This window comes from Esox lucius, chromosome 14 (assembly GCF_011004845.1).
Source record: "Esox lucius isolate fEsoLuc1 chromosome 14, fEsoLuc1.pri, whole genome shotgun sequence".
NCBI lineage: Eukaryota > Metazoa > Chordata > Actinopteri > Esociformes > Esocidae > Esox > Esox lucius.
This window is the reverse complement of record NC_047582.1, coordinates 27,187,177-27,214,903: the sequence shown is the minus strand read 5'-3', so window position 1 is coordinate 27,214,903 and position 27,727 is coordinate 27,187,177. Positions and strand designations below refer to the sequence as shown.

At 43.8% G+C, this 27,727-nt stretch overlaps 2 protein-coding genes across 4 annotated transcripts; both read left to right on the top strand.

Annotated features, from left to right (window-relative positions):
• Window positions 1-1,762: 1,762 nt before the first annotated feature.
• Window positions 1,763-6,698, top strand: LOC109616571 (lipoxygenase homology domain-containing protein 1-like; the record flags this gene model as incomplete). The annotated part of the gene is made up of 12 exons (XM_034297058.1): window positions 1,763-1,769; window positions 1,844-1,954; window positions 2,674-2,834; window positions 3,180-3,266; window positions 3,617-3,752; window positions 4,194-4,348; window positions 4,491-4,651; window positions 5,192-5,268; window positions 5,370-5,566; window positions 5,764-5,956; window positions 6,179-6,339; window positions 6,525-6,698. Coding segments are annotated over exons 1-12 (1,620 nt in total), but the record flags the coding sequence as incomplete, so codon positions are not given.
• An 89-nt stretch (window positions 6,699-6,787) lies between these two features.
• loxhd1a (lipoxygenase homology domains 1a) lies at window positions 6,788-27,090 on the top strand. Of its 3 annotated transcripts, XM_020053488.3 has the most exons (23): window positions 6,788-6,870; window positions 6,999-7,150; window positions 7,365-7,498; window positions 7,925-8,094; window positions 8,436-8,540; window positions 8,646-8,774; window positions 9,073-9,237; window positions 11,173-11,354; window positions 11,613-11,729; window positions 11,987-12,149; window positions 13,008-13,162; window positions 13,787-13,996; window positions 14,154-14,286; window positions 14,462-14,670; window positions 14,881-15,066; window positions 15,747-15,874; window positions 16,161-16,278; window positions 18,221-18,398; window positions 22,761-22,946; window positions 24,389-24,559; window positions 25,192-25,306; window positions 25,669-25,824; window positions 25,981-27,090. In XM_020053488.3, exons 2-23 carry the CDS (start codon window positions 7,034-7,036, stop codon window positions 26,459-26,461), a joined length of 3,708 nt encoding a protein of 1,235 aa, XP_019909047.2. In that variant the 5' UTR covers window positions 6,788-6,870; window positions 6,999-7,033; the 3' UTR covers window positions 26,462-27,090. The 3 variants fall into 3 exon arrangements, with proteins under 3 accessions (XP_019909047.2, XP_019909049.2, XP_019909048.2); XM_020053490.2 differs by lacking the exons at window positions 25,669-25,824; window positions 25,981-27,090 and having other exon boundaries at window positions 25,168-25,511; XM_020053489.3 differs by lacking the exons at window positions 6,788-6,870; window positions 6,999-7,150; window positions 7,365-7,498 and having other exon boundaries at window positions 7,905-8,094; window positions 25,168-25,306.
• The last annotated feature ends 637 nt before the right edge of the window (window positions 27,091-27,727 follow it).

The window sequence follows — 27,727 nt, the reverse complement described above, 5'->3', positions numbered from 1 at the left end:
CTTGTTCCACAGTGAATAAATACATTGTGAGTGTGTTCACCTCTGCTGAGAAAGGCAGCGGGACCGATGCTGATGTTTTCCTCAACATCTTTGGAGAACTTGGAGACACCGGTGAGATGATGCTATGCCATAATTTACACAGATACTGATACTTTTATGGTTTTTAATTATAATTATATATATATATATATTATTTTTTAACCAGTCAGATCAGCTTTTAAGTAGAGCTTATGTGAAAAGATATAACAATAAGTGAAATAAATAGTTTGTACCATTGCTGGTCTTTCTCTCAATAGTTGATTTAATGGTAAAACACTGTGCTCCATTTGCATTATTTCTATATCGCTCTATTCTATATGATTTAATTCTATAAAACATCAACAATAATGTATATATCACTGTCATTCTATGTCACTGAATTCTACATGATTTCATCCTATATCACTGTATTTTATATGATTTAATTCTTTAAAATCAATAACATTAAAGGAGAGAGGCGTTTGGACAGTGACAAAGATAACTTTGAGAGGGGAACGGAGGACAAGTTCACCATTGAAGCACCAAACCTGGGAAGGCTTAAGAAAATCACCATCGGCCACAACAACAGAGGGTCATCTGCTGGATGGTGCCTGGATAAGGTACAAAAACACACACACAGACACACACAGACACACACAGACACACACAGACACACACAGACACACACAGACACACACAGACACACACAGACACACACACACAGACACACACACAGACACACACACAGACACACACACACAGACACACACAGAGACATATGCACCACATGAGATGTTTTCTGACTCAGGTAGTGATTGATGACATGGGAAACAAGGAAGTGTATGAGTTTCCAGTGAATCGCTGGTTCGCCATGGACGAGGATGATGGAAAGATACAGAGAGATTTGTTGGTGGGAATGACAGAAACCATGGGTAAGTCAACTCTTAGAGTACTTTCAGCATTACGAAGGAATTACATGATTGTTATGGGGCAATCATCATCAAGACAATTGAATTACAAAATTCAATTCTCTATGATCATCGGTGGAGAATTGGCCTCAATACCCATACATCTGAATGTAGCAACGTTAGTGACCTGGGCTTTTCATGGTCAGTTCACGTGACATTAGTTCGCGTTGGCTTTTCCAGTACAACAGAATCAATGTTTTGACTTGTAACCTAACCCCCCGTGTGACCGGGTTCCCAAAGCGGTGGTGTACAACGTCCAGGTGATGACGGGCAACGTCAGGGGCGCTGGCACCAACTCCAAGATTCACATTATCATGCACGGCACCAAGGGCCTGAAGAACAGCGGGAAGGTGTTTCTTGAGGGCGGCGCGTTCGAGCGCGGCCTCATCGATATCTTCAACGTGGAGATCGCCGCGCTGCTGAGCCCCCTCAGCCGAGTCACGATCGGGCACGACAACGGAGCTGTGGGCGCCGGCTGGTACTGCGAAAAGGTCAGGCGTCCGGTGTGTGGAAGTTCCAGCTGTTGACGTCGTGTTGTTGAGGACGTTGTTAATGTCGTTAAGCTGTGGGCGCCGGCTGGCACTGTGAAAAAGTCAGACGTCCGGTTGTGTGTTCCTGCTGTTGACGTCGTGTTGTTGAGGATGTCTTGTTGACATCGTGTTGTTAAGGATGTCTTGTTGACGTCGTTAAGGGATTTCATTGTTCCGCCACTTCGCGTTTCACCACCTGCGTGTTCCTGGTGTATAGCACTGTGAGCTTGTGTGTCCATTTACACGATGAGCGGTTTGTGTTCTCATATGATCGGTCCCTTCATACGTTTCTCCCCGCACAGGTCACAGTCTACTGCCCGTTCACAGGCATTGAGCAGACGTTCCCCTGCGGTAAGTGGCTGGATGAGGATGAGGGCGACGGACTGATCGAGAGGGAGCTCTACGAGATGGTGTCCCTCAGGCAGAAGAAACTTAAGAGTGGGTGACCTCTCCATTCTACATGCATGTCAATGTAGCGTCCAGTGGGTTAAGGTTGAACAGAACCTACCAGGACATTAATGTGACACAGAACAGCAGTGAGATGCAGGACACATTCATGTTTTGCATCTTTCCCAAGAAACGTGTCTCGCCAACTAAACCACTGAAAACTGCACACATTAATGGATCAGACATTTGTGCACTGCTTTGAAGGGAGGCTGGAATCTCTGTGTTTTTAGAGTTAAGCATTCCAGTAAGAACAAAACTGTCTGTAACAACCCAACCGTGTGAACTAGAAACATGGTGCATATGTAAGCAGAAAGTCTAGACTAAAAGATAGCAATTGTTTCCTGAGATCAGATTTCATGACAGGACTGTTCTCATATCTCTTGTTTTACTTACCGGCTGTTTCAATTCTTATATTCTATTTTCAAATATTTACCTATAGGGGTTTTGAAAAGCTAATTCTAACTGCAAAATTACCCCTATTATAAAAAAATTATCCTGTACAATATCTCAATATAAACAAACATCGCTGTAAGAAATAAATGTGAGTTTCTGTGTTTCAAAATAAGACCAAACAGAAGGACAATGCAACATGAAGTAGGTCAGTATAGGTCGGAAATATAAAGGCCCTATTGATCATTCCAAAACCACGCTGACATTAACGACAGTAACACAGGCAGGAGATGAGAAACAGGTTCCCCATCTCCTCCCAGAGTTCCCCTGGACCCTGTGGATCTGGACCTCGGACGTGAAGGGGGCCGGGACTGACGCCCAGGTCTTCCTGCAGATTTACGGAGAGAAGGGCAAGTCAGACGAAATGAGACTGGAGAGCAAATCAGACAGCTTTGAGCAGGGTCAGCTGGATAAATTCATGGTAAGACCTCTATCAGACGTGGACCCAGAGCGCTTCAGAACAGTTACAACACTGTGTTGGCCCAATGTAACTCGGGTGTGTTGGCCCAGTGTAACTCGGGTGTGTTGGCCCAGTGTAACTCGGGTGTGTTGGCCCAATGTAACTCTTGTGTGTTGCCCCAATGTAACTCGGGTGTGTTGGCCCAATGTAACTCGGGTGTGTTGGCCCAGTGTAACTCGCGTGTGTGTAGTAGACATTTCTGGATAGTGATTTGTCACCAATTCACAGCCATGCTTGTATTATGCTTCAGATGTTTGAAAGTATTATCTCTTCAATGCTAACTGTTTCAACTTGTTGGACCACTAGATTGAGATGCCAGACATTGGAAAACTGACAAAACTCCGTATCTGGCACGAGAAGAGACATCCTTTTGCTGGCTGGCACTTTGCGCGGGTGAGCTCTACTGGGTGGCTTGATCTGTCGACATTAACCCTTTACAAAGCTTGTTATGTACATTTAATTTTTCAAAGTGATGATAAAATGATGACTGATTGATTCCAATAACAATTTATTACCTGATCATTTCTATAACATACAATTACAGCATACTAAATTACACAGATCAGGAGCTGATTAAGGAGCGGTGAAAATATATTATACATTATTAGGGTGTCTGAGATATAAATTCCAATTTCACTTTTGAACTGTATTCTGATATACCAGGTCACATAGTCAGGAAGCACTGTTATATATTCATGTTTCTGTATTTATTTATACCTTTTTATGTCTTTGTCCTACCCCAGGCCACGGTGATGAAGACTCTGACGAGGGAGAAGTACTCATTTAACTGTGGCCGCTGGCTGGACATCAACGAGGACGACAATGAGATCATCAGAGAGCTTCCAGCCACCAGTGCTCTCATCCCCGAGCCCCTACCATGTAGGACCGTCACGCCCCCCCCAAAACTCTTCTTCTTATTATTCCGCATTTTAGTCAATAAGCAGACAGTCCTATTATGTTTATTGAACATTTTAGTCAATAAGCAGACAGCCCTATTATGTTTATTGAACATTTTAGTCAATATGCAGACAGCCTTTTTATTATTTGTTCACAGTTTTTGTTAATAAGCACTCTTATCCAGAGCAACTGAAATAGTGTGCGTCTTTAGATAGCTAGGTCTGACAACCCCACACCTCAGTGATAGTAGGTACCCTTCACACAACGATGCAGTTGGCAAAACGTCAATACTAAAACCATAGACCAGTGTGGCAAATGCTTACCTTCAAACAGTACCATGAATACACAAACGGTCCTCCCCTTTCAGCCGTTCTATGCCAGGGCTGTTGTTAGCCTTGTGGCCTTTTCTCTGTCCCTCTTTAGTGGTGAAGTATCGCATCACCATCTGCACGGGAAGGGTGAGCGGTGGTGGCACCGACGCCAGCGTGTTCGCCAACGTCATCGGGGAGCTGGGCGACACCGGGGATCGACTCATGCTCCTCAGCAAAAACAATGTCAACAAGTTCGAGAAGGGCAACGTAGGTTTTGGGGGGGGCACTGCGCGTCATGTGATCGGTGCCGTTGCCTGACACCTGAAGGCTCATGTTGAATTCCGCATGTGACGTTGGCTCAGTGACTTGCTTCACCGTGGTTCATCCTGTCCCCGTCCATTCCACGCAGGCGGACGAGTTCCTGATTGAGGCAGTGTTTTTGGGGCCGATCCGCAGGGTGCGTGTCGGCCATGATGGGCGGGGCGGAGGCTGCGGCTGGTTCCTGGATAAGGTGATGGTCAGGGAGGAGGGCCAACCAGAGTCTACAGCCATTGAGTTCCCCTGTTACAGGCAAGTCACCAAGAAATGAGTCGTACGAAACATTTTGAAACACAAGGGCTTACGTGGTCAAGTAACTGACTCCAAATGGGACACTGAAATGTTACCAGTTCATTGCAGACAGCGATCCGGCCAAGCCCAGTCCGTCTCTAATTCCCGTTCTCCGAAAGCCTCACTTAAGCAGTTAGCCAGCTGATGGACCAGCATCTCATTACAAATAGGGATTAAACACATTGTGGTCAGCCAGGTCTCTTTCACCTCCTGTAACCTGAGCTAAACTACAAGACTGCAGTGCCTTGTTACAATGTCCTTGTTACAACACTTTCCTGTTCCAACCACAAGGGTGTACATTAAGACGCATTGAGGGAAAGTGTGGAAGATTGTACAAGCGAGCCTTGCCGCGGTGCTGTTGATTCAGGGAGTGTGTACCCGTTGGTGTTACTCTGCCAGGTGGACGAACCACAAATGGCGACGATGGAAAGATTTGCTTTATGCCAAACGCTGTGCAAAGTTCAAATGAATCGCAACTCTCCCTGTGTGTCTTTGGCGAAGGTGGTTGGACCGAAATGAGGACGATGGGCAGATTGTCCGTGAGTTAGTGCCGGATGGGGACGGTCTACGTCTCCACAGTGAGTAAACAGAGCAACAGAGGAACACTGAAGCTGGTGAAAAATCCCTGTGTACATAGCTGCCATGAATATACTGCATTTCTACTACTATGTATTTCTAGATGTCAACTACCAAATCTCGATAAAGACGGGCAGCATCAACGGGGCCAGCTCGGATTCTAAGGTGTTCGTCAAATTGTACGGGGAGAAGGGTGACACTACGAGAATGCTGCTGATGGTCTCTGACAACGATCTACGGAACTATTTTGAGACCGGGCGAACCGATGTCTTCAGCATTGAGACTTGTGACATAGGACAAGTGCGTGATTTCTTCCCATGAATGTAGAATTCATTAACGGATGTGTGAATTCCAGTTGTGTTTGAACATCATCCAAACACTGTGACAGTAGTGTATGCTGAACTGTCTTGGAGTCGTACGGTTTCTTAAACATCTGCGTTGTGCGTTTGATTTCTGCGTGTGTCACTTGTGATTCTCCCTTCCTGGTTTCTCGGTAGATCCACCGCCTGCTGATTGGCCATACAAATGAGGGTCTGCGTGCTGGCTGGTTCCTGGATAGTGTCCAGATCACTGTGCCAGTCCACGGGAAGCAGTACATGTTCCCCAGTCACCGCTGGCTCTGTAAGGACGAGGCTGATGGAAAGGTGGAGGTGGAGATCTACCCCAGCGAGACCCTGGACATCGAGAAATGTAAAAGAGAACTCCTTATGAACAATTCCAGGCGAATTACAAATGAAAGATCTAACCAGATGACTTGACTAGTTACAGTGCTGTCTGGTGATAAGTGACGATCGCCCACAGTACTTAGCCTTGAAAATGATTATGATGGATTGTGGTTCGTTAGTCCACTCTTCATCATCCTGCCCCCGTCTAATTGGTTAGTGACATGTTGCCCTGCCCTCTGGTTTGCAGTGATTAACTATGAGATCACAGTGATCACGGGCGACATGCGCAATGGAGGCACAAATGCGAACGTCTTCTGTCAGATCTATGGAGACGAGGGGAAGACCGAGCTCATCGACCTCAGGAACCGATCCAACAACTTTGAGCGCGGGGTGACAGAGATCTTTAAGGTCAGGATCACCTTGTTCAGACACATTCATTTAACCAGCAAAACAGTTTATTTCATTGTATGGCTGTTTTTGTTTTTTTGAAGGCATCATAAAATCAGTTGTGTTTGCAGAAGTTGTGAGGTTACGAAGACACATTTCAAAAGGACCCCCGTTGAACGGTCTCACTGTCTCCCATCCTCCCCCAGATCGACGCACTAAATGTGGGTAAATTGTTCAAGATCCGCATCGGACACGATGGATCGGGCCTGGGGGATGGGTGGTTCCTGGAATCAGTGAACATCAAGAGGCTCACTATGGCCATGGTGCAGAGGGAGGTGGTGAAGGACAAGCCAAAGGATGATAAGAAAGACAAGAAGAAGAATAAAAAAAAGAAGAAAGAGGAGGAGGTGGAGGAGGAGGAAGAGTATGTGACGGAGCTCCAGGAGGTGGTGGAGAGTGTGACGTTCCCCTGTCATCGCTGGCTGGCCCGTGATGAGGAGGACGGGGAGATTGTGGTGGAGCTCCTCCCAGAGGACCCCGGAGACCTGGAAGGTAGGTGGAGGAGGAGGTGGAGGCTCACGGTCTGACTCACCCGATTCATCCACTCCTTGTTGACCTAGCCAAGTCAGTGCTGATGGGAGACCAGGGAGGATTAACGTGTGGTTGTGGGTGACCCACAGAGAACAGCTACGAGGTGCATGTGTTTACGGGCACAATGTGGGGAGCTGGAACAGATGCCAGTGTTTACATTAATATCTACGGAGAGATCGGCGACTCCGGCGAGCGGAAACTCAGGAAGTCCAACAACCTCAACAAATTTGAGAAAGGGAAGGTGAGTGAGCCATGTATCGATATGATGATGACAGATATCTCAAGTAATAACTCTCTCCCGTTGACCTAGATGTTTGACCCCTAACCTTTTGTGCTTGATCAGATCAATTACAACATGAAACGATAATCGCTGGTTTGAAAAAGACTGTTTTCTCAAGAATCCTTGTTGGTGCCTTTGGCCTCTGACCTTTCGCATGCTTCTCTGTGGTGCTCAGGAGGATGTTTTCACCGTCTCGGCCATTGATCTGGGCGTTCTGAAGAAGCTGAGGATACGCCATGACAACAGCCAGCTTCATGCAGCCTGGTTTCTGGACAGAGTGGAGATAATAGACAGCAAAGATGACACCACGTAAGGGGCTGGGCCATGGGTGGGGGGCGGGGTTTCTATAAAATAAGGAATATTAATAATAAGATAAATATTATTAACCCTTTGATTAGACAATTTGAGATAAATTGCCTATTTACTATTACAGTTAACTATTACAGCTTATTCATGTATATTTTAATCTAAACTGTATAATATGCTTCTATAGAGCTAGTAAATCACTGCAACAGGTTTAAATTCTTGCTTGTATATTTAAGAAAAGCTGTGTGGTTTATCGAGACATAAAATGGTCTGCCCGTAGATCTAAGAAAATAAGGGAACAGCACCCCTTGGAGGTTAGAAATGGAATATATGGGTTTTAATCGTGTTGCTTACAGACCAACAGGCTGACAGGACCGAATTGCTTGATCGCTTGGGTTGGTGGTAGAAAGACTGACTGTTTTGTTCTAGTTACTACTTCCCCTGTAAACGGTGGCTGGCTGTGGATGAGGATGACGGACAGATTGCCAGGGAGCTGGTCCCAGTGGATGAGGCCTTCATGAAGAAGGGTGATGATGCTGACGAGGATGACGAAGACGACGAAGGAAGCTCCAGTGCCACACTGGGTCTGGAGCAGAAGGGTGAGGCATGAACAAGGCTTGCCCAGTCTTTCTATCTTGTTTTTGTACATGTTTTTTCCTTCTGGAAAATAGCTCATGCTTACTCCTAGGGCTAGTTAAAATGTACATGTTTTTTATTATCTATTTCTCCAAACCTGTCGGACTGTGTCTGTTACTGACCAGTGTGTGTATATTTTAGGGGTTAAGGCGATTTACCCGTCTGTGGTAGGAAAAGCAAACACAGAAGAATACTGCAATGAGACATGCCAGGGTTCACATTTTTTTTTTTTTTACCACTACATCACTGAGCTAAATCACCACGTTCTCATCATACATCCCGTTCTTGTTGTTCTGTCTGTCAGCCATGTCCACCACCTTCACAATGAAGGTCAAGACTGGAGACAAGAAGTACGCGGGAACCGATTCCAACGTGTTTGCCATCCTCTATGGCACTAAGGACGACACAGGTAACCAGAGACACCGGGACGAAATGAGCAACTTGGTGTCTGTAACCACATGTATTTGCATATATTCCATTGATAACCCTGATGTTTCCCACTGCGTTTGCCCAGGCATCATCATGTTGAAGTCATCCAAGTTACATAAGAATAAGTTTGAGCAGGGCATGATCGACGAGTTCACGGTGGAAGCTGTGGATTTGGGAACTCTGAAGAGAATACGTATAGGGCATGACAACTCAGGTACAACCACCTTACAACGACCGTATGAAGGGCGCCACACACACCAGACATTATTACTATTACAAATCGTATTTTCCCAAACCCCTTAGTCTATCCCTAACCTTGACCCCTGAAAATATTACCCTAAACCTAACCCTAATTGTAATCCTCTCTTTAACCCTAAACCTAACACCTTTATCCTCGTGGAGACTGGAAAAATGCCTCGATCCTTGCAGTGATTTCTGGTCGTCCCCAGGATAGTAAGACCGGTATACACACACACATAGTGGTGGTGACAGAACGTGTTATGCCTCTGCAGGGACGGCAGCAGGGTGGTTTCTGGACTGGGTGGAAGTGAACGCCCCGTCCCTGGGCCAGAAGCTCAAGTTCCCCTGCGGTCGTTGGCTGGACAAGGGCGAGGATGATGGCGCCATCGTCAGGGACCTCTACCCTGCACACCTTCAGACTGAGCTCTATACACCATGTAACAACCAGCTTGCAACATACTATACACACCATGTAACAACCAGCCCACAACATACTATACACACCATGTAACAACCAGCTCGCAACATACTATACACACCATGTAACAACCAGCCCATAAACATACTATACACACCATGTAACAACCAGCCCATAAACATACTATACACACCATGTAACAACCAGCCCACAACATACTATACACACCATGTAACAACCAGCTCGCAACATACTATACACACCATGTAACAACCAGCCCATAAACATACTATACACACCATGTAACAACCAGCCCATAAACATACTATACACACCATGTAACAACCAGCCCCCAACATACTATACACACCATGTAACCACCAGCTCACAACATACTATACACACCATGTAACAACCAGCCCACAACATACTATACACACCATGTAACAACCAGCTCGCAACATACTATACACACCATGTGACAGCCAGCCCACAGCATACTATACACACCATGTAACAACCAGCCCATAAACATACTATACACACCATGTAACAACCAGCCCATAACATACTATACACACCATGTAACAACCAGCACACAACATACTATACACACCATGTAACAACCAGCCCATAACATACTATACACACCATGTAACCACCAGCCTGCAACATACTATACACATAATGTAACAACCAGCCCCCAACATACTATACACACCATGTAACCACCAGCCTGCAACATACTATACACACCATGTAACCACCAGCCCACAACATACTATACACACCATGTAACCACCAGCCCACAACATACTATACACACCATGTAACCACCAGCCCACAACATACTATACACACCATGTAACCACCAGCCTGCAACATACTATACACACCATGTAACCACCAGCCCACAACATACTATACACATAATGTAACCACCAGCAAGGAAAATTATATTTTATACTAATAAAACTATACTAGAATACCTATACACTACTAGAATACCTAAACCCTACTAAAATACCTATACCATACTAGAATAACTATATCCTACTAGAATACCTATACCATGCAAGAATACATGTACCTTAATATAATACATATACCATACTAGAATAACTATTTCCTACTAGAATACCTATACCTTACTAGAATACCTAAACCCTACTAGAATACCTATACCATATTAGAATATCTATACCATACTAAAATAACTATATCCTACTAGAATAACTATACCTTACTAGAATACCTAAACCCTACTAGAATACCTAAACCCTACTAAAATACCTATACCATATTAGAATATCTATACCATACTAAAATAACTATATCCTACTAGAATAACTACACCGTACTAGAATACCTATACCTTAATAGAATACCAACACCCTACCAGGATACCTAAACCCTACTAGAATACCTATACCATATTAGAATATCTATACCATACTAAAATAAATATATCCTACTAGAATACCTAAACCCTACTAGAATACCTATACACTAATAGAATACCTATATCATATTAGAATAACTATATCCTAATAGAATACCTATTCTCTACTAGAATAACTATATCCTACTTGAATATCTATACCATACTAGAATAAATATATCCTACTAGAATACCTACACCCTACTAGAATACCTATACTTTACTAGAATACCTAAACCCTACTAGAATACCTATACACTAATAGAATACCTATACCATATTAGAATAACTATATCCTAATAGAATACCTATACTCTACTAGAATAACTATATCCTACTTGAATAACTATACCATACTAAAATAAGTATATCCTACTAGAATGCCTATACCCTGAAAAGCCATACCTGAAATACCATAAGAGCCTACCTAACACACACTGTACTCATTGAAAATAACACCTGTAAGATCGAACGCTGTATGCCTCATCATACCCTCTTCCCCCTTTGTCACAGTTGTGCCGTACGAGATCAAGACATTCACCAGTGACCTGTTTGCAGCGGGCACAGACGCAGACGTGTTTATCGTTTTGTATGGCCGAGACGGGGTGTGCACTCAGCAAAGGGCTCTCTGTGTCAACAAGAGAGAGAGGACCATGTACTTTGAGAGGGGAGCAGAGGACATGTTCATCGTTGAGGTAGGACAATAACACACTTACCTGTTAGATTATGAAAGAGCACACAGCCGCAGGGAAAATATCATTCTGAAAAGAGGATAATGGTGCAGATGACGGTGGTGATGAAGAGGATGATAATGAATATGATCCTCGTAATTATTATTATTATGATGATTAGATAACATATTTAAGTCATCAACAAGTGCATAACCTTTAATATGACCCTCGTGAGGAACATGATGATGATTGTGATGAAGAGGTCTGTGTAACACTGTACAGTTAGAGGATGTGGGTGATGTCATAGAGAAGATCCGTATTGGTCATGACAACAGAGGGATAAATGGAGGCTGGCACCTGGACAGAGTGGAGATCAGACGCCTGCTGAGGAAGGGGAAGGTTAGTTACAGATCTAAGAACAGCTTAACCTCCTCAAATCCTAACCTCAGCCGTTACGGACACAATCTCAAATCTGTTTTTAGGTCAGTGTCTAGAGGATGACCCCTACTCCCTCGTGTTCACTAAAAGGACGATGGGTGACGTCATATTATAAATCAAAACAGTGTCATTGTCAGTCACAAGGTGGTGCTCTTCTCCTCACCAGAGGCCCGGAGTGCATTCAGGCCTGGACAAACTGCTTCTCTGTCTCTCCCCAGGGTTCAGAGACGGTCATCTTTCCATGTGAGCGCTGGCTGGCCAAGTCAGAGGATGATGGGGAAACAGTGAGAGAGTTAGTCCCTTCTGAAATCATCACAGAGAAACTACAACGAGATGGTACCCTAAAAGTCAACGAGATTGAGGTGGAGGACGCACTTGAGAGTATGCACACACACACACGCAAACGCATGTGTGCATGCATGCAAGCACACACACACACACTTTGGCCTAATGACTCACACATACACCAGCTCATTTAAACACACCCACCTCATACTGAGTTGGAAAATGCAGTGGAATACACACTCACAACCACACAGACACTGGAGGCAGGCCATTACAACAGAATGCAGTGGAGTACACACTCACAACCACACAGACACTGGAGGCAGGCCATTACAACAGAATGCAGTGGAGTACACACTCACAACCACACAGACACTGGAGGCAGGCCATTACAGCAGAATGCAGTGGAGTACACACTCACACCCACACAGACACTGGAGGCAGGCCATTACAACAGAATGCAGTGGAGTACACACTCACAACCACACAGACACTGGAGGCAGGCCATTACAACAGAATGCAGTGGAGTACACACTCACAACCACACAGACACTGGAGGCAGGCCATTACAGCAGAATGCAGTGGAGTACACACTCACAACCACACAGACACTGGAGGCAGGCCATTACAACAGAATGCAGTGGAGTACACACTCACAACCACACAGACACTGGAGGCAGGCCATTACAGCAGAATGCAGTGGAGTACACACTCACAACCACACAGACACTGGAGGCAGGCCATTACAGCAGAATACGCTATTAGTTTGTCTGATTTATTGTCTGGCTGACACTTTTTTCTGACAGGTAAACAGTGTGGTTGTATTCTGCTCTAAATTGCTCTGTTTCTGCACTGCAGTCACACAGAATGTTAGCAGTTGGCTTCCCTTTAAACCCATGGTTGTGTTCTGTGTTCGTGTTTCCTTATCATATCTGGGCCCATCTTCCCCCACAGCTCACACTTACAAAGTGTCCGTGATGACGGGTGATGTTTACAACGCGGGCACCGATGCCAACGTCTTCCTCACCATCTATGGTGACCTGGGCGACACAGGCGAGCGCAAACTCAGCAAGTCAGAGACCAACAGTAACAAGTTTGAGAGAGGAGCGGTATGAGATGCAACATACACACGCCATATAAACGACCGGATGCTGGAGGGTTTATGTTCTTTGTCATTTAAATATACCGTTGCCTGGCTTTGGTATAACAATGTAAATGGTAGTACAGTTTTCAGAATACAATAGTAGATTGGGAGAGAAAAATTAAGGCCGTATAAAGTGCCATCCTTGGGAAGTATATCAAGTATTGGGACAGTGAATATTTGTTTTCTTTTTTTACCTTCTGATGCTCTGTCAGATCTTTAATGTAGCCATCTTCAGCTGTTTAGTGTCTTTTTGCCTCAGATTTAACTTTTAACAAATGGTACTTTCAGGTATTTGGCCCTGAAAAACGTGTTATTTGCTGAGGCATAATGTTTGGGTCTTTGTCTTGCACTGTCCAATGACTTTGGAGACAGACGCTTGTACTTTACCAGAAAGAATGTTCGCTTTTGTACACTTCAGAATTTATACCCCAGCTTCTGTCACCACTTACATAATAATTAATGTCAATTAAGCCAGCCATTACATCCATTTCACAAATTCCCACAGCCGAGGTGGCGTGCTTTGAACTTTTCTCCACACTCTTCTCTTGCCATCACTCTGGTGCATGTTAATGTTTGTCTTCCATTCCAGGTGGATCAGTTTGTAATTGAGGCAGTGGACCTGGGCCAAGTGTTCAAAATTAAGATTCGCCATGACAACAGCATGCTGAGTGCCGACTGGTACCTGGATCAGGTGGAGATAGTTGACGAGGACTCAGAGGAGGTCTTCCTGTTCCTGTGTGAACGCTGGCTGTCCAGGAAGAGGGAAGACAGGCGCATTGAAAGGATGTTCTATGTCAAGGTAGTGTAATAAAAGGCTTATGAACTTGCTATGAACTTTACCTCTGCAGTCAGTGTGTATGGGTGAATGGGTGCGTGCGTGTGTGTGTGTGTGTGTGTGTGTGTTTCTGTGTGTGTAGTACCCTGGCGAAGTATGTGTGATGCGTGTATTGTCTCAGGGCTATGAGGGTGAGAGGGAGCCTATCCACAGCAGAGAAAAGAGCTCAGCTCTGATCCTGAAGAGTGTGGACAGCAACATGAACAAGAAGAATAAGAAGGTGAAGGATGAGGACATCCAAGAGGAGAGCACCAGTACGTAAACACCCTACTGTCCACAAACACACACATACACCCGCACCCCGAAACACACGACGCCTGCACCCTAAAACGCACACACCCACACACACACACACCCCAAAAGACACACGCGTACCCCCCTAACCCAAAATACACCTTCCGTATAAATGCGGGACAATGTGTCCTTCAGTCATCCCGTACCACCTGACCGTCTCCACGGGAGCGGAGAAGGATGCCAGCACCGGCAGCAGGGTGTATGTGATCATCATGGGGTCCAACCACGCCCGGACGGAGAGGCTGTGGCTGGACCTAACCGGGGGGAAGAAGGGCTTTGAGTCTGGGTCCCTGGAGTCTTTCGTGTCCCACGGTGCGGATGTGGGGGAGATTAAGAAAGTAGAAGTAAGTAGATGAAGTAGACTGAAATAGGTGCCGGCACTCATTTAAGGTGCCATCACATTTTCAGTCATATTTTAGTGCCAATATTGTGCTGTATATGGTTTGCTGGTACATAAGCAGGAGAGCACATTTTGAGATCCACCGATCCAATGCACGCACACACACACACACACACACACAGATGGATGTGATTGCTCTGTGCCCTCCCTGTAGCTTGGACACGACGGGGCCACTCCGGAGAGCTGCTGGTTGGTTGATGAGCTAGCTGTTGCCGTGCCAACCAAAGGGGTCAAATACATTTTCCAGTGCAAGTGCTGGTTGGCCAAAGACCGGGGTGATGGACTGACTGCCAGAGTGTTCAATGTGCTGGATGCCGAGAGCATCACCATCTCCCAAAAGGCAAGTATAGCAGAGGATGAAAACGACCCTTACTGCTACACTAGTACTAATTGATTTTCTTTACCGTTCCCCTAGTAACTAAAAGTGTTCCATTGACATTCTTGAGCTGTTTCTGCAGGGAAAATATAGGAAAGGGTCAACCAGGAACCAAAAACAGCTTTACCGTTACTTTATCATCACAGTCCTATTATACACCACACACTGGTATCTGAAAGCAAATGAAAGGTTATTTCAACCTTAGACCAATGTCATTCCTGCTCCCGAGAGGGCGGACCCCTGCGTCTCCCAATCTCACCGTGATAATACCCTCTGCACAGTAGAGAGAACTGGGGATTCATATCATAGTGGGATCTATACTTAGAAGGAGCCTTTGCCTGCCTTGATTGGCTGAGACAGACGTATGACCTTCACAGGTCTAACTTTCTTTTTTAGTTATCCAGTAATATTTTTTTCCAGAAAACAATATCCCTTAGGGACAGATGATGAACCCTTATGTAAGCCTAAGCTGCTTTTTAAACAGCTCTTACTTGCTAATTCAATAGACCTACAATGCACGTTTATGTCCATTTTATATACCGTATATTAAGCACAGAATGGTACATTCGTATGGTAAATAATAGTATATGTTCTTTGACTCATTTGATTGCTTGACTGATTTGTCAATTGTGCGTTGTTGTCAGATCATCTATGAGGTGACAGTGGTGACAGGAGATGTTCAGAACGCCGGAACCGACACTCAGATTTACATATCTGTGTTTGGGGCCAACGGCACCACTGAGGAGATCCTCCTGCAGAAGAACGAGGACAGGTGCCACACACCTCTTTTGACCCAGACCGAACACACTGTACCAATCTTACAGCTGAACAGATATTCACACACAACCAAGAACCCTAAATGTTTACATGCATTACAAACACACACCTGAAAGTTCCCCCACGGGATCTTACTGTTCACTCTGGAACAAATGCACAGACATGACAAGCTCAGATAAGTGGACCTCTTAGTGGTGTTGAAACATTAGTCCAGAGCTGTGTTGTGTGGACAAGGGGTGTATGTCCATTATGAAAGACCCTCCGGTCATGCTCTTCCTCAGGTTTGAACGGGGTCAGGAGGACACCTTCAGTCTGGAGGTTGATGACGTCGCTCCCCTGAGGAAAATGAGGGTTCGCATTGACGGCTCTGGCAGTCGCCCTGACTGGTTTCTGAATAAGGTTGGCAGACACGTCACAGTCCACTGGCTCAATACAACTGTCTTTTGTCTTTTGGCCCTTACACGTCAGCGTTTGCTCCATTTGTACTGTAACAATATATGACAATACGTTACAATTCAAGCCAGTCATTCTAATCTGCCAGTCATTCTAATCTGCCAGTCATTCAAGTCATTAGACACAGGGTTGTTTAATCCACAACATCCCGCTCAGACTCTTTCTCTCTCACACATACACGCACATGCACATACACACACATACACACACACACACGCACATACACACAAACATTCAGCCACACACTGATCCCTGCCTGCAGGCGATAGGTCACTGCATAATTCAGCCGCATGCCAGACAGACAGACACGCTCACACTAGACTACATGGCGGGGGTTAGAGTTCATTGCGGTGAGCTCCACTGAATGGCACGTGAGTGTATTGACCCATTTCAGTCACTGTGGTGTTGGAGCATGCAGGCATACAGTCAGGCAAGAGTTGCTGAATCTCCCCAGAGAAAGACATACGAGCTCAGACAGGGGTCATACGCTGTACCCAGGAAGGACACATCTGTACTCTACTATGTAGTGGCAACGAGGTTGGAAACATCACCAGCAAAAACACACTGTGTCATATTGTATTGAGTAACCATCTCAGACATGTAATGCCTTCATTTTACTGAGTGAGCCGAAGTATAATATACTTTGTGACACATCTCGGGTGCATTACAAATTGTACCAATTATCCTCCATATTTCTTTTGAACAGCTTCAGATGTTGGCAGAAGTGGTACATGCTTTATACATTTAATTTCTGAACATTCCCCAGCCACTTCCAGGAAAATATAAGTGTTTTCCTTGATTTGTAATTTGGCCCTCATGCCATTATAGCCTCCTAATCATCCCAGCTTCCAGCTTCCTCATTATTTCTTTCTTTAAAAAAAAGAAAGACATTCCGAAGAACTCTAGCAATTAAAATCTATGCAATAAGTCGTATTTCTAATTCACTTGTAGCGCGTCAGCTAAATGACTAAAACATGAAATCTTGATGTTTTGCTCGTTGCGACGTTATTCTGTTCAGTTTCTGACTGATGGTCTCTTTTTCCTCATCGGTATAGTGTGAACGCTGGCCCCCCAAATTCACAATCATGTCGAGACCTTAAAAAATCTGGTGAAAAACAGGCATCTTCTATGCAGGATTAACCCCTCCATGTCCATCCCTGTCAATCCTGCCGCCCGGAAGACCAGTGGAACGGTAACGGAGCAGCCAGGGTGTCTGTCTGCATCAGGGCCGTGTCCTTGGTCTGCCCCAGAAGCTATAAAGAGATGTGTGCTGCTATTGTATGGATTACACACACAGAGCCTGTTTATTCAAATGGCCGGTGCAGTGAGCTAGGCTCTCAGCCAGAATACTAATCCCACTCAAGTTAATATATTGATGGAAGTTAATGGATGTTGGTCTGCCAGAGCCAGAGCTTTGGGTTTTTACAGTAGGCAGGTTTTTTTTTTGGTTACTGCACCCTGTTAATTGACAAGGGATCCAACATACTTAGAGAGCGATGGTAAAAATGTTTAAGAAAATACATTGTTTTTAATATTTCAAATGTATATACATATATTTTAATTAATTTTATATATTTAAATATGTATATTGTATATTTTAGCACTATTGATTATGTCAAAACATTATTGGTAGTTGTCTGCTTTGTCCTGCAGATAATGACATCGTCCTTCAGACTGGCCTACATATAATCCATTAACCTGATAACGTGGTGACGCTTGATGGTTTCTTCCAACAGAATTACAGTAGTTATGTAAAGACACAGGCTCCAAGCACCATGAATGTGTTGCTAAAAAGGTTGCGGCTGCGAGGGATAGTTCCCTGTGTCAGTTACCTGATTATCCCTAGGGTTAATTACTTGTGCTAATAATGATCATTCCCAAATGCCAGATCATCATGCGTAACCTGACCACAGAGGAGGTGTCGCTGTTCACCTACGAGGAGTGGCTGTCTAAGACCAAAGGGCCCAAGAGGGCCATGATCTGTGAGATGGCTGCCGTAGTGGATGAGGAGGAGATGGTAGAGATTACCACATACATTATCCAGGTCAAGACCAGCGACATTGGAGGTGGGTCCCTGAGCCAGCCGGTCAGCCAGTCAGTAAATGCACAAATAACAAGCATATTCTACACTTCTCAGTTTAGACAGTTATTTTTCTGTTACCAACCAGGGTCGTTATTCATAAAGAATCAGGCCAGGAATCTTCTTCTAGGAAGCTTCATGAATACAGGCCCAGGATTCACATTATCCCAATGACGACATTACCCTGCTGACCTAAAGCCTATTCATTACTGTAGTTTCCTCATCCTCATTTACTATTATTTTTCACACTGTCCCTACAATTCTTTTCTTGTTTTCGGCGCATCGATGCCATTTATACTGGGCTACTCTGCTCCAGATCCAGCTTCAGTCCTGTTCTAGCTCTTCTTGCTGCTCAGAGAGAGACGTGTGAAACTGTGGCAGAGGTGGAACACAACATTTCATTTGGAGGCTAATGAATGAGACGCTCCCCAGAAACCTCCTCCTTACTCCACCTGAGCGGAGAGAGAGGCAGGCTGCTGATTGACGCGATGTGAAAGCTAGGGGTCTGGGGTTCACTTCAAAGCGGCCCTCCTTCTGCCCTGGGCTGCCAGGGTAATGGAAGACACGGCCCTCGTCTTCCCACGGAGCCTGTGTTGGGGTTGGGGTTGGGAGGGGGTGCCGTAATGGGCAAGACTGTCACACACTCTGCATCGGCGAGGAAATGGACTCACACACAAACACACATACGTATGTAGACACACACGGGCACCCGTGCATGCAAGGGCACCCGCAGAGGTTAGCGACGTGCATCACACTCATGCACCGACGCTAGCGTGCACCAGCCACTTTCATACTCACACACACGGAGTCACGTGGTTAAATCAGAGGAAACGGGGCTTCTCTGGTGGCTCTGGCTTGAGGTTTGATAAGGTAGCTGGTTAGTTAATGGGGGAGTACTGGGAAGGCCGTCTCTACTTTAAGGTTATCTGACCACTATTGGTGAAATGACTGAAAAAGAAGGTAGCGGTTGGTGGGGAAGGTGGCTTGAAAAGCCGTGAATTGGGATGCTTTGTAGTGAATTCCTGATGGTGAGTTGAACATTCCATTGCTGTTAAAATGGAAAATATCTGAAAAGGTTCATTTATTTAGGTTTGTAACATGTATTTTCATGGGGAAAGTTCAGTTTCATAGCAGTTAATTAGTTTACCTTCCCAGAGTCTGATGAACTATGCTCAGCATGTAAGGAGTGTAGAGGTCATACTGGGAATGCTGACTAGCTTACCGTATAGTTCAGAAGACTGTAGAAACAGATTCTGCTGCTAGTTAACAACTATGCAACATTAGATAATTACTTCCCCATCTGCATACAGAGGCATAAACATTTTATCCACTAGTTCATCTGATTCTGCAGAAGTAAAATTGATTGTCAAACATCCAAACTATCCATTACAGTTTTTGTCAGATGTTTACAGAATTTGGCTCGTTGTGTCAAAACTATACACACAAGCCAAAAAAACACTACCTAACAATCCTTTTTCAAAATGTAATTTTTGCGACAGAATGATACACATATGAACCATTTGAATAACTCTTTCAAAGCGGCAGAAACGCACTGATGTACTTGATAGAAAATACTGCTGTCATTAGTACTTTGTAGACCATTTACATTTTCTCATACAAGCATCTGTGAAAGATTGTTCCAGTACATCTACACATTTCATTGAACACAAAAATAGAAAGGCTTCAACAAATCTACAGCTTATTTGCCTGTTTTTGCATGTTTTCACAACAAAAACACACAAAGGAAAGTACAAATCCGATTCCAAAAAAGTTAGGACACTGTACAAATTGTGAGTAAAAAAGGAATGGAATAATTTACAAATCTCATAAACTTGTATTTAATTCACAATAGAATATAGATAACATATCAAATGTTGAAAGTGAGACATTTTGTAATGTCATGCTAAATATTGGCTCATTTTGGATTTCATGAGAGCTACACTTTCCAAAAAGTTGGGACAGGTAGCAATAAGAGGCCGGAAAAGTTAAATGTACAGATAAGGAACAACTGGAGGACCAATTTGCAACTTATTATGTCAATTGGCAACATGATTGGGTATAAAAAGAGCCTCTCAGAGTGTCAGTGTCTCTCAGAAGTCAAGATGGGCAGAGGATCAACAATTCCCCCAATGCTGCGGCGGAAAATAGTGTAGCAATATCAGAAAGGAGTTTCTCAGAGAAAAATTGCAAAGAGTTTGAAGTTATCATCATCTACAGTGCATAATATCACCCAAAGATTCAGAGAATCTGGAACAATCTCTGTGCGTAAGGCTCATGGCCGGAAAACCATACTGGATGCCCGTAATCTTCGGGCCCTCAGATGGCACTGCATCACATACAGGAATGATACTGTAATGGAAATCACAACATGGGCTCAGGAATACTTCCAGAAAACATTGTCGGTGAACACAATCCACCGTGCCTTTCGCCGTTGCCGGCTAAAACTCTATAGGTCAAAAGAGAAGCCGTATCTAAACAGGATCCAGAAGCGCAGGCGTTTTCTCTGGGCCAAGGATCATTTAAAATGGACTGTGGCAAAGTGGAAAAGTGTTCTGTGGTCAGACGAATCAACATTTGAAATTAATTTTGGAAAACTGGGACGCCATGTCATCCGGACTAAAGAGGACAAGGACAACCCAAGTTGTTATCAGCGCTCAGTTCAGAAGCCTGCATCTCTGATGGTATGGGGTTGCATGAGTGCGTGTGGCATGGGCAGCCTACACATCTGGAAAGGCACCATCAATGCTGACTGTTATATCCAAGTTATCGAACAACATATGCTCCCATCCAGACGTTGCATTTTCCAACATGACAATGCCAGACCACATACTGCATCAATTACAATGTCATGGCTGCATAGAAGAAGGATCCGGGTACTAAAATGGCCAGCCTGCAGTCCAGATCTTTCACCCATAGAAAACATTTGGCGCATCATAAAGAGGAAGGTGCAACAAAGAAGACCTAAGACAGTTGAGCACCTAGAAGCCTGTATTAGACAAGAATGGGACAACATTCCTATTCATAAACTTGAGCAACTTGTCTCCTCAGTCCCCAGACGTTTGCAGTCTGTTATAAAAAGAAGAGGGGATGCCACACAGTGGTAAACATGGCCTTGTCCCAACTTTTTTGAGATGTGTTGATGCCATGAAATTTAAAATCAACTTATTTTTCCCTTACAGTGATACATTTTCTCAGTTTAAACATTTGATATGTCATCTATGTTGTATTCTGAATAAAATATTGACATTTGAAACTTCCAGATCATTGCATTCTGTTTTTATTCACAGTTGTACAGTGTCCCAACTTTTTTGGAATCGAGTTTGTAGAATTACAGTACAGTAATCAAGACAAAATGTTACTGTAAAGTCCCAGAAACAAATATAATTACAATATTACAGCGCATTGGTAAACAAAAAATAATAGTGTCAGGGATGAGGTGGATGGTTCATGTATCCTGCCTTCTGTTAGGGTCTGGTTACCTCATCCACATCCCAGGCAATGTCATCCCTGGCTACGTGGAAAATGTGAAAAATGTCATCCCTGGCTAGACAACATGGAAAATGTCATCCCTGGCTAGACAACATGGAAAATGTCATCCCTTGCTAGACAACGTGGAAAATGTCACCTTGCGTTCCGTATCAACCCTTCTATATCCACCTCATTGTCTCTGAATGCCTCTTCCATTTCTTGCAGAAGAGACAGGAGGTTCCCTAAAGTGGCCCTAATGTTGTCAGAAATATGTCTCTGTCTATTGCCTGGGCCCTTTCTTTGTTCTTGTCCTCGCCCTACTCCTACTCCTCCTCTCGCTCTCTCTTCCTTTTCCTCTCGTTTGCTCCATGTTTGCAAAGTTCTCACAAAATGGGAGAGCTTACCTGATGTTTATTTGTAGTTCTTAGGCTCAGACAAGTTGATGTTCAATTACTGTATAAGTGTTTTCGTGTGGGTGTGTGGGTTCTGCCAAATTCAGGTTTGTTTTGCATTTTGAATAGAAGTATTTTCCCAATAACAGCAAGAGATTTCATTCTTGAACGAAATGTCTAATGTAAGGAACATTGTGCAGTGTTTTGCAGAATTGTGAATAAAGTGCAAAGCAGAACATTTTTGTACTTTTGCTGCCTTTGTTTATGGTATGGTTACAGAAGTTAAGGTTTTGATGCTTTTGTCTAAGCATTCACTTTTATTGTGTAAGCAGTTGGCCAAAACTGTATAAGCTGTAGGCTATACCTAAGGTTGGTTAAGTAGTAAGAAATGTGGTTCAGAGAACTGTGTCGCCATTATGTCCAGTCTTGTGATGCCAATGAGACCCAGTTTACACTGTGGTTTTTCTGTATTCCTTGTCTTTCCACAGGGGCAGGCACTGATGCCAACGTGTGGATCATTGTGTTTGGGGAGTGTGGTGACACTGGGACCCTCGCTCTGAAAGAGTGCCAGAAATCAAACAAGTTTGAGCGCAAGCAGACAGACGTGTTCCGTTTCCCTGACATGTTCAGCCTCGGGGAGCTCTCCAAGGTCCGTGTGTGGCATGACAACTCAGGTGAGACAGTCAATCATCAGGCAAATGTGGTGGGGGAGCGGATTTTACAGTGAACCAAAACTGATATAGGGTTAAGTTTCGCACAAGTCTATGCTGGGATTACCCCCCCCAAACTGATGAGCATTCATGAGCTGAACCCTGTGATTAGCTGAGCCCAGTGATGAATTGAACCCAGTGATGAGTTAAACCCGTTGATGAGCTGAAATGATCTCAGTCATGGCACCAGTATTTGCAGTGTCATTAATATACAGTGTGAACAATAGTGAATTCAAAATCCAACACTGAAGTACCACTTCCCTAAATTTAGACACCCGTCTAATGCAATATTCTGAAACCTGTTCCCAAACCTGAAAACGTCAACTGGTTTAGTAAAATACCAACTTAATCCTAACCACATGCGTCCAGGTCCATTGTGGACTGTGACTTGACAGGCTCTTCCTGTGACACAGCACCTTTCCTCCTTCAAGTTACAGAGATAATCTGAAGTTTCTTAAACCATGAAGCTCCCAGCGTAGACGGTGGTCAGAGGACAACAGTGCCTGAGCTGGGGCACACTATGTTGGCGGGCACGGGCGTTGGCGGGCACGGGGGTTGGCGGGCACAGGGGTTGGCGGGCACAGCTTAATTGTCACCCGACATTCTTCTGAAGCTCTCAGTGTTCTAGGGATTGAACTGTCATCAGTGTCGCCATCTCCTGAAACCCGCTCTCTGGGACACCCACTTCAAAATGTAAAACAAAAATCCAACGCAAGTTATGTTCATAATGTTCATAGTTGTTTTACTTCACATTCTGTTTACACTTTGGGCACAAATAAAAAATCTTCCTCTTTCATCACAGTCTGTATTTCACACAGTTCACATTTCATAGCTTTACAGCCTAGCCAGTCCAGTTCAGAAATATTGTCGAAAGCAATTGTGTTTGGAAGCACGTGAGTCAACTTAGAAATAGTTACCGGTTAAAAGAAGAACAAATACAATCAAATAATCTGCGATGTGAAATCTACATGCACATCATTTTTCATGCCTGTCTGTATTGTACCTTTTCAAGAGCCAACCCTGTCTCACACCCCCAACTCCCCCCAAGCAGTTGTTTCCTTTGTGAACTAATGCTTGAAATGTCTGTTATTTGTGTGGTCTCCCTTCCAGCTCTTTTCTGACAGTTACTTCATTCACTTTGACATTGTGGACTTTTTTCTGTCAATCAGTGAACACTTCTAAATAAATCCATTTGGATTTTATTTTAAAACACAAAATGTGCACAAGTCCATACTTTTGAGAGGCTCTGCACTTCAGTAAGTGGGAGGCACTACCTACTACTGATTTGCTTTGTTCCAAAAGTAGTAAGTAGTAGTAATTACTACCACTGTGTTGCTTCCAACTGTCTTAAAATGTGTGATCTAACTATCTGCTAAATGACTAATGTAAATGTTTACCATGACCAGGCCCTGCTCCAGGATGGCACCTAGAATACATCGATGTGAAGGATGAGATCCTGGACAAGACGTTCCGTTTTCCCTGCGACCGCTGGTTGGCCAAGAACGAGGACGATGGTCAGGTCATGAGGGAGTTGGCCTGCGCCAACAATGACATTTTAGATCTCAACGAGAAGACCAGTAAGATCAACTGCGCACAAGCCTTATATGCTGTCAGACAGAACTCCTGACTTGAGTCTTTACAGTGATCCAGTCAGTAGTTTCATTGAGGTTTTCAAGGGCATATGAATTCCTCAATAGCCTATGTCAATACCAAAATTGGAAGTTAGCATTGAATTATGGCATTAATAGCAATGTTAAAATTGTTCACATTATTCAATGTCTATTTCAGAACAAGAACAACAGTAACTTTAACGGGTGCCCAAAAAGAATCTAACTTCGCATAGACGTCCACCTCTGTATTATTCAAGACATTCAAAATGAGTATTGGACACTGACCATACCATTTTTAGAACCCCACAGTTTCTTCCAAGCACCTTTCCTCATGTGTCATATTGAAATCTACTATGAATTCTACCACATTGCAGCCTTTCTCAAATCCAGTCCTTGCGTTTGTCTAAGCTCTTCACTATTTGAATAAGGTCTGCTTTGTCTGGGCTCTAACAGAAATGTGTAAAACTAGGGTTACATGATAACCTGAGACTCACTGTACTTATGTCTACGATTATCTATGGACTGTTCCCCCAGGGCCAAACTAACATAATTTTGTCTGTGCTTTTGCTTGAAAGAATATGAAATTATTACCACTACAGCGGACACAGACGACGCAGAGACTAAGGAAAATGTCTGGATTGCACTGGAGGGGAGAAAAGGGCGATCAAAAGAATTTGTGATGGAGAACTCTTCAAAGAAAAAGAGGTTCTTGCGGTATGCTGCTCTTCAGAAACAGGCCTTGTGTTTGTGTGAAGAATAAGCAGAAATGATGGGGTTGGAGGGTTTTCCTGATGTTCTGTGACAGCTAGGCTCATTAGAATGAATCCCCTTACCACTAAGAACATTTTGCAAACGCTATGATGAGTCAGGCTTCTCAACAGTGTACTCTGCTCTTATTTTGGAATTCAACCACAAGTAATAAACCTGTTAGACGTTGCCAGGCATGGCAAGATCTCATAAATTGGGATCAACACATTTTAATGTAAAACCCGAATGACACTAAATGATTGATGTAGTACTTCTAAGGTTTTTTATTATAATTTGATGGTTAAAAGGGGGACTTCTTTTTCATTCAGGGGAAGCACGGACAAGTTTGAGTTCTCTTCCAAACAACTAGGCGACATTGCTAGTATCTGCCTGGGTCACACCCCGAAAGATGGGAAGAAGGTGAAAGGGGAGGCGTTCTGGCATGTAGAGGAGGTTGTTGTCATAGAGAAAGAACTGGGCAATAGGTGAGTAGCCTTTAGTCTCACCTTTGTATATTAACAACCTGGGCCTGATTCAGTAGATGCAACATTACACAAACATGCAGCTAATATTTTGGATCCACAGAGTTCACTGTCTTGCGGAAAGAAACATTGTCCCTTTTTAACCCCTCATGGTACCAGGTTCATATTCATCTGCAATGCTCTGATCCCCCTCTCTTCAAAGAGGGACGAGTTTGTGACCATCGAGTGCACCAAGGCCATCGAGAGCTTTGCCAGCAAGGCCCGCAGCCTAGTTCCTGTAAAGTACGAGATAATCGTCATCACAGGCGACGAGAAGGGGGCGGGCACCGACGCCAACGTCTTCATCACCATCTATGGTTCCAACGGCGACTCGGGCCGCCGAACGCTGCGGCAGAAGTTCCGCAACCTGTTTGAACGTGGCCAGACGGACCGCTTCCTGTTGGAGATGCTGGACATGGGCGAGCTGCTGAGGGTGCGCGTAGAACACGACAACACCCACCTCAGCCCTGGGTGGCTGCTTGACCGCGTGGAGATCACCAATATGGCCAACGGCGTCACCACAATCTTCCTATGTGGGAAGTGGCTGGACACCAAGAAGGCAGACGGGCAGATTTCCAGGGTGCTTTACCCAAAATACTAAACAACTTCTATTGAAAGTGCTCAACTATTTAAAAATGTATAATATTCACAGGACTGAATTGCACAGTGGGGTTGGAAAGAAGCCGCACAGTACATATGTTGGACTATTTCCAATTCTCTCTGTAATGATGGAACACAAACTCTTGGAGTTAAGTCTGAATGTGGGCCGGTGTTTCATCTTGAATGGAAAAAAACCTGCACTCACTGGAACACGTCTGCAGTTATAATTAATTTTAGCAGTAGCAGAGGGCAGCAAAACGGACTAGTCTCATCCACAGCTTTTGAAATTCATTAAAATTGCAGGAGTATTCCAGTGAGTGTGGGTTTTTCTTCTTTTCATTATTCATTTTTAAAGCTGCCACTTGAAGGCTAAGACAGTACATCGATTACTTTTTCAATCTTTTTATTTTCCCATGAGCATTTTTTTTTTATACTGCCTCAATATGTTCATGATCTCAGGAATGGAAAATGTTTATATGTGTATAAGTAGATTTGTGAAATAGGGTTTGGTATAGAAAATATTCCACTCTGCCTGATAATTGGCTGGGAGTTGATTGCTAAAACACAATAGGGTCAAAAAGCCATGTAACATGATTGTGCCACAATTTTTAAACAGCCTACTATCAGTGATGGAATGTTGTTCAGCTGCTTTCTTGTAAATCATATTTTATAAGAAAGGATACTATTTTCTACTGTGGATTGCAGAATGTTATTGTTTTTCAAAACTGCTTTTTTAGATCATGGTTTAGAGAGGTGTTTTTTTACTCCTGGTGAGATTGATCACCTTAAGGCACTCAGAAAACAAATCAAAAGAGCCTCATCAGGATGAATATTATGTGGTCTCTTATTCTCAAAGAAAGTAGTCTATGGGGTAAAAACCCACATCTGTATCACTTCTTGAAAGAGGCCTTATAAGGAGTTGGGACACTGGTTCATCTCTACTGAGGCACTCACACACACCACATACGTACACAACATCTTCCATTTTATCCAATTTATTACAAAAAGAGCACATACAAAAAGGATAATATACAAGCCTTGAAATAAAATTGAAATTAAAAAAACGGAACAGTTTGGGTTTAGCGATGCAACTTTTAAAATCATTATTATTAGTAGTAATAAATAAAGTAAAAAATTCCACCAAATGTGAATCTAACATTTACACATAATATGCTCATCCAGTTTATCAACACACTCATCATTAATGAGCTATTGCTTTAATATTAATGATAAATAGTTATATTCTCCGATAAAATATCCTATATTG

Bases quoted from the DNA above. Each gene is read 5' to 3' on its own strand.
- loxhd1a (XM_020053488.3), top strand. From the start codon at position 7,034: ATGTGGGGAGCTGGAACAGATGCCAGTGTTTACATTAATATCTACGGA. The intron at 12,150-13,007 runs GTATGCACACAC...CTTCCCCCACAG, and splicing joins GGTGGAGGACGCACTTGAGA to CTCACACTTACAAAGTGTCC. The intron at 15,875-16,160 runs GTGCCACACACC...GCTCTTCCTCAG, and splicing joins CTGCAGAAGAACGAGGACAG to GTTTGAACGGGGTCAGGAGG.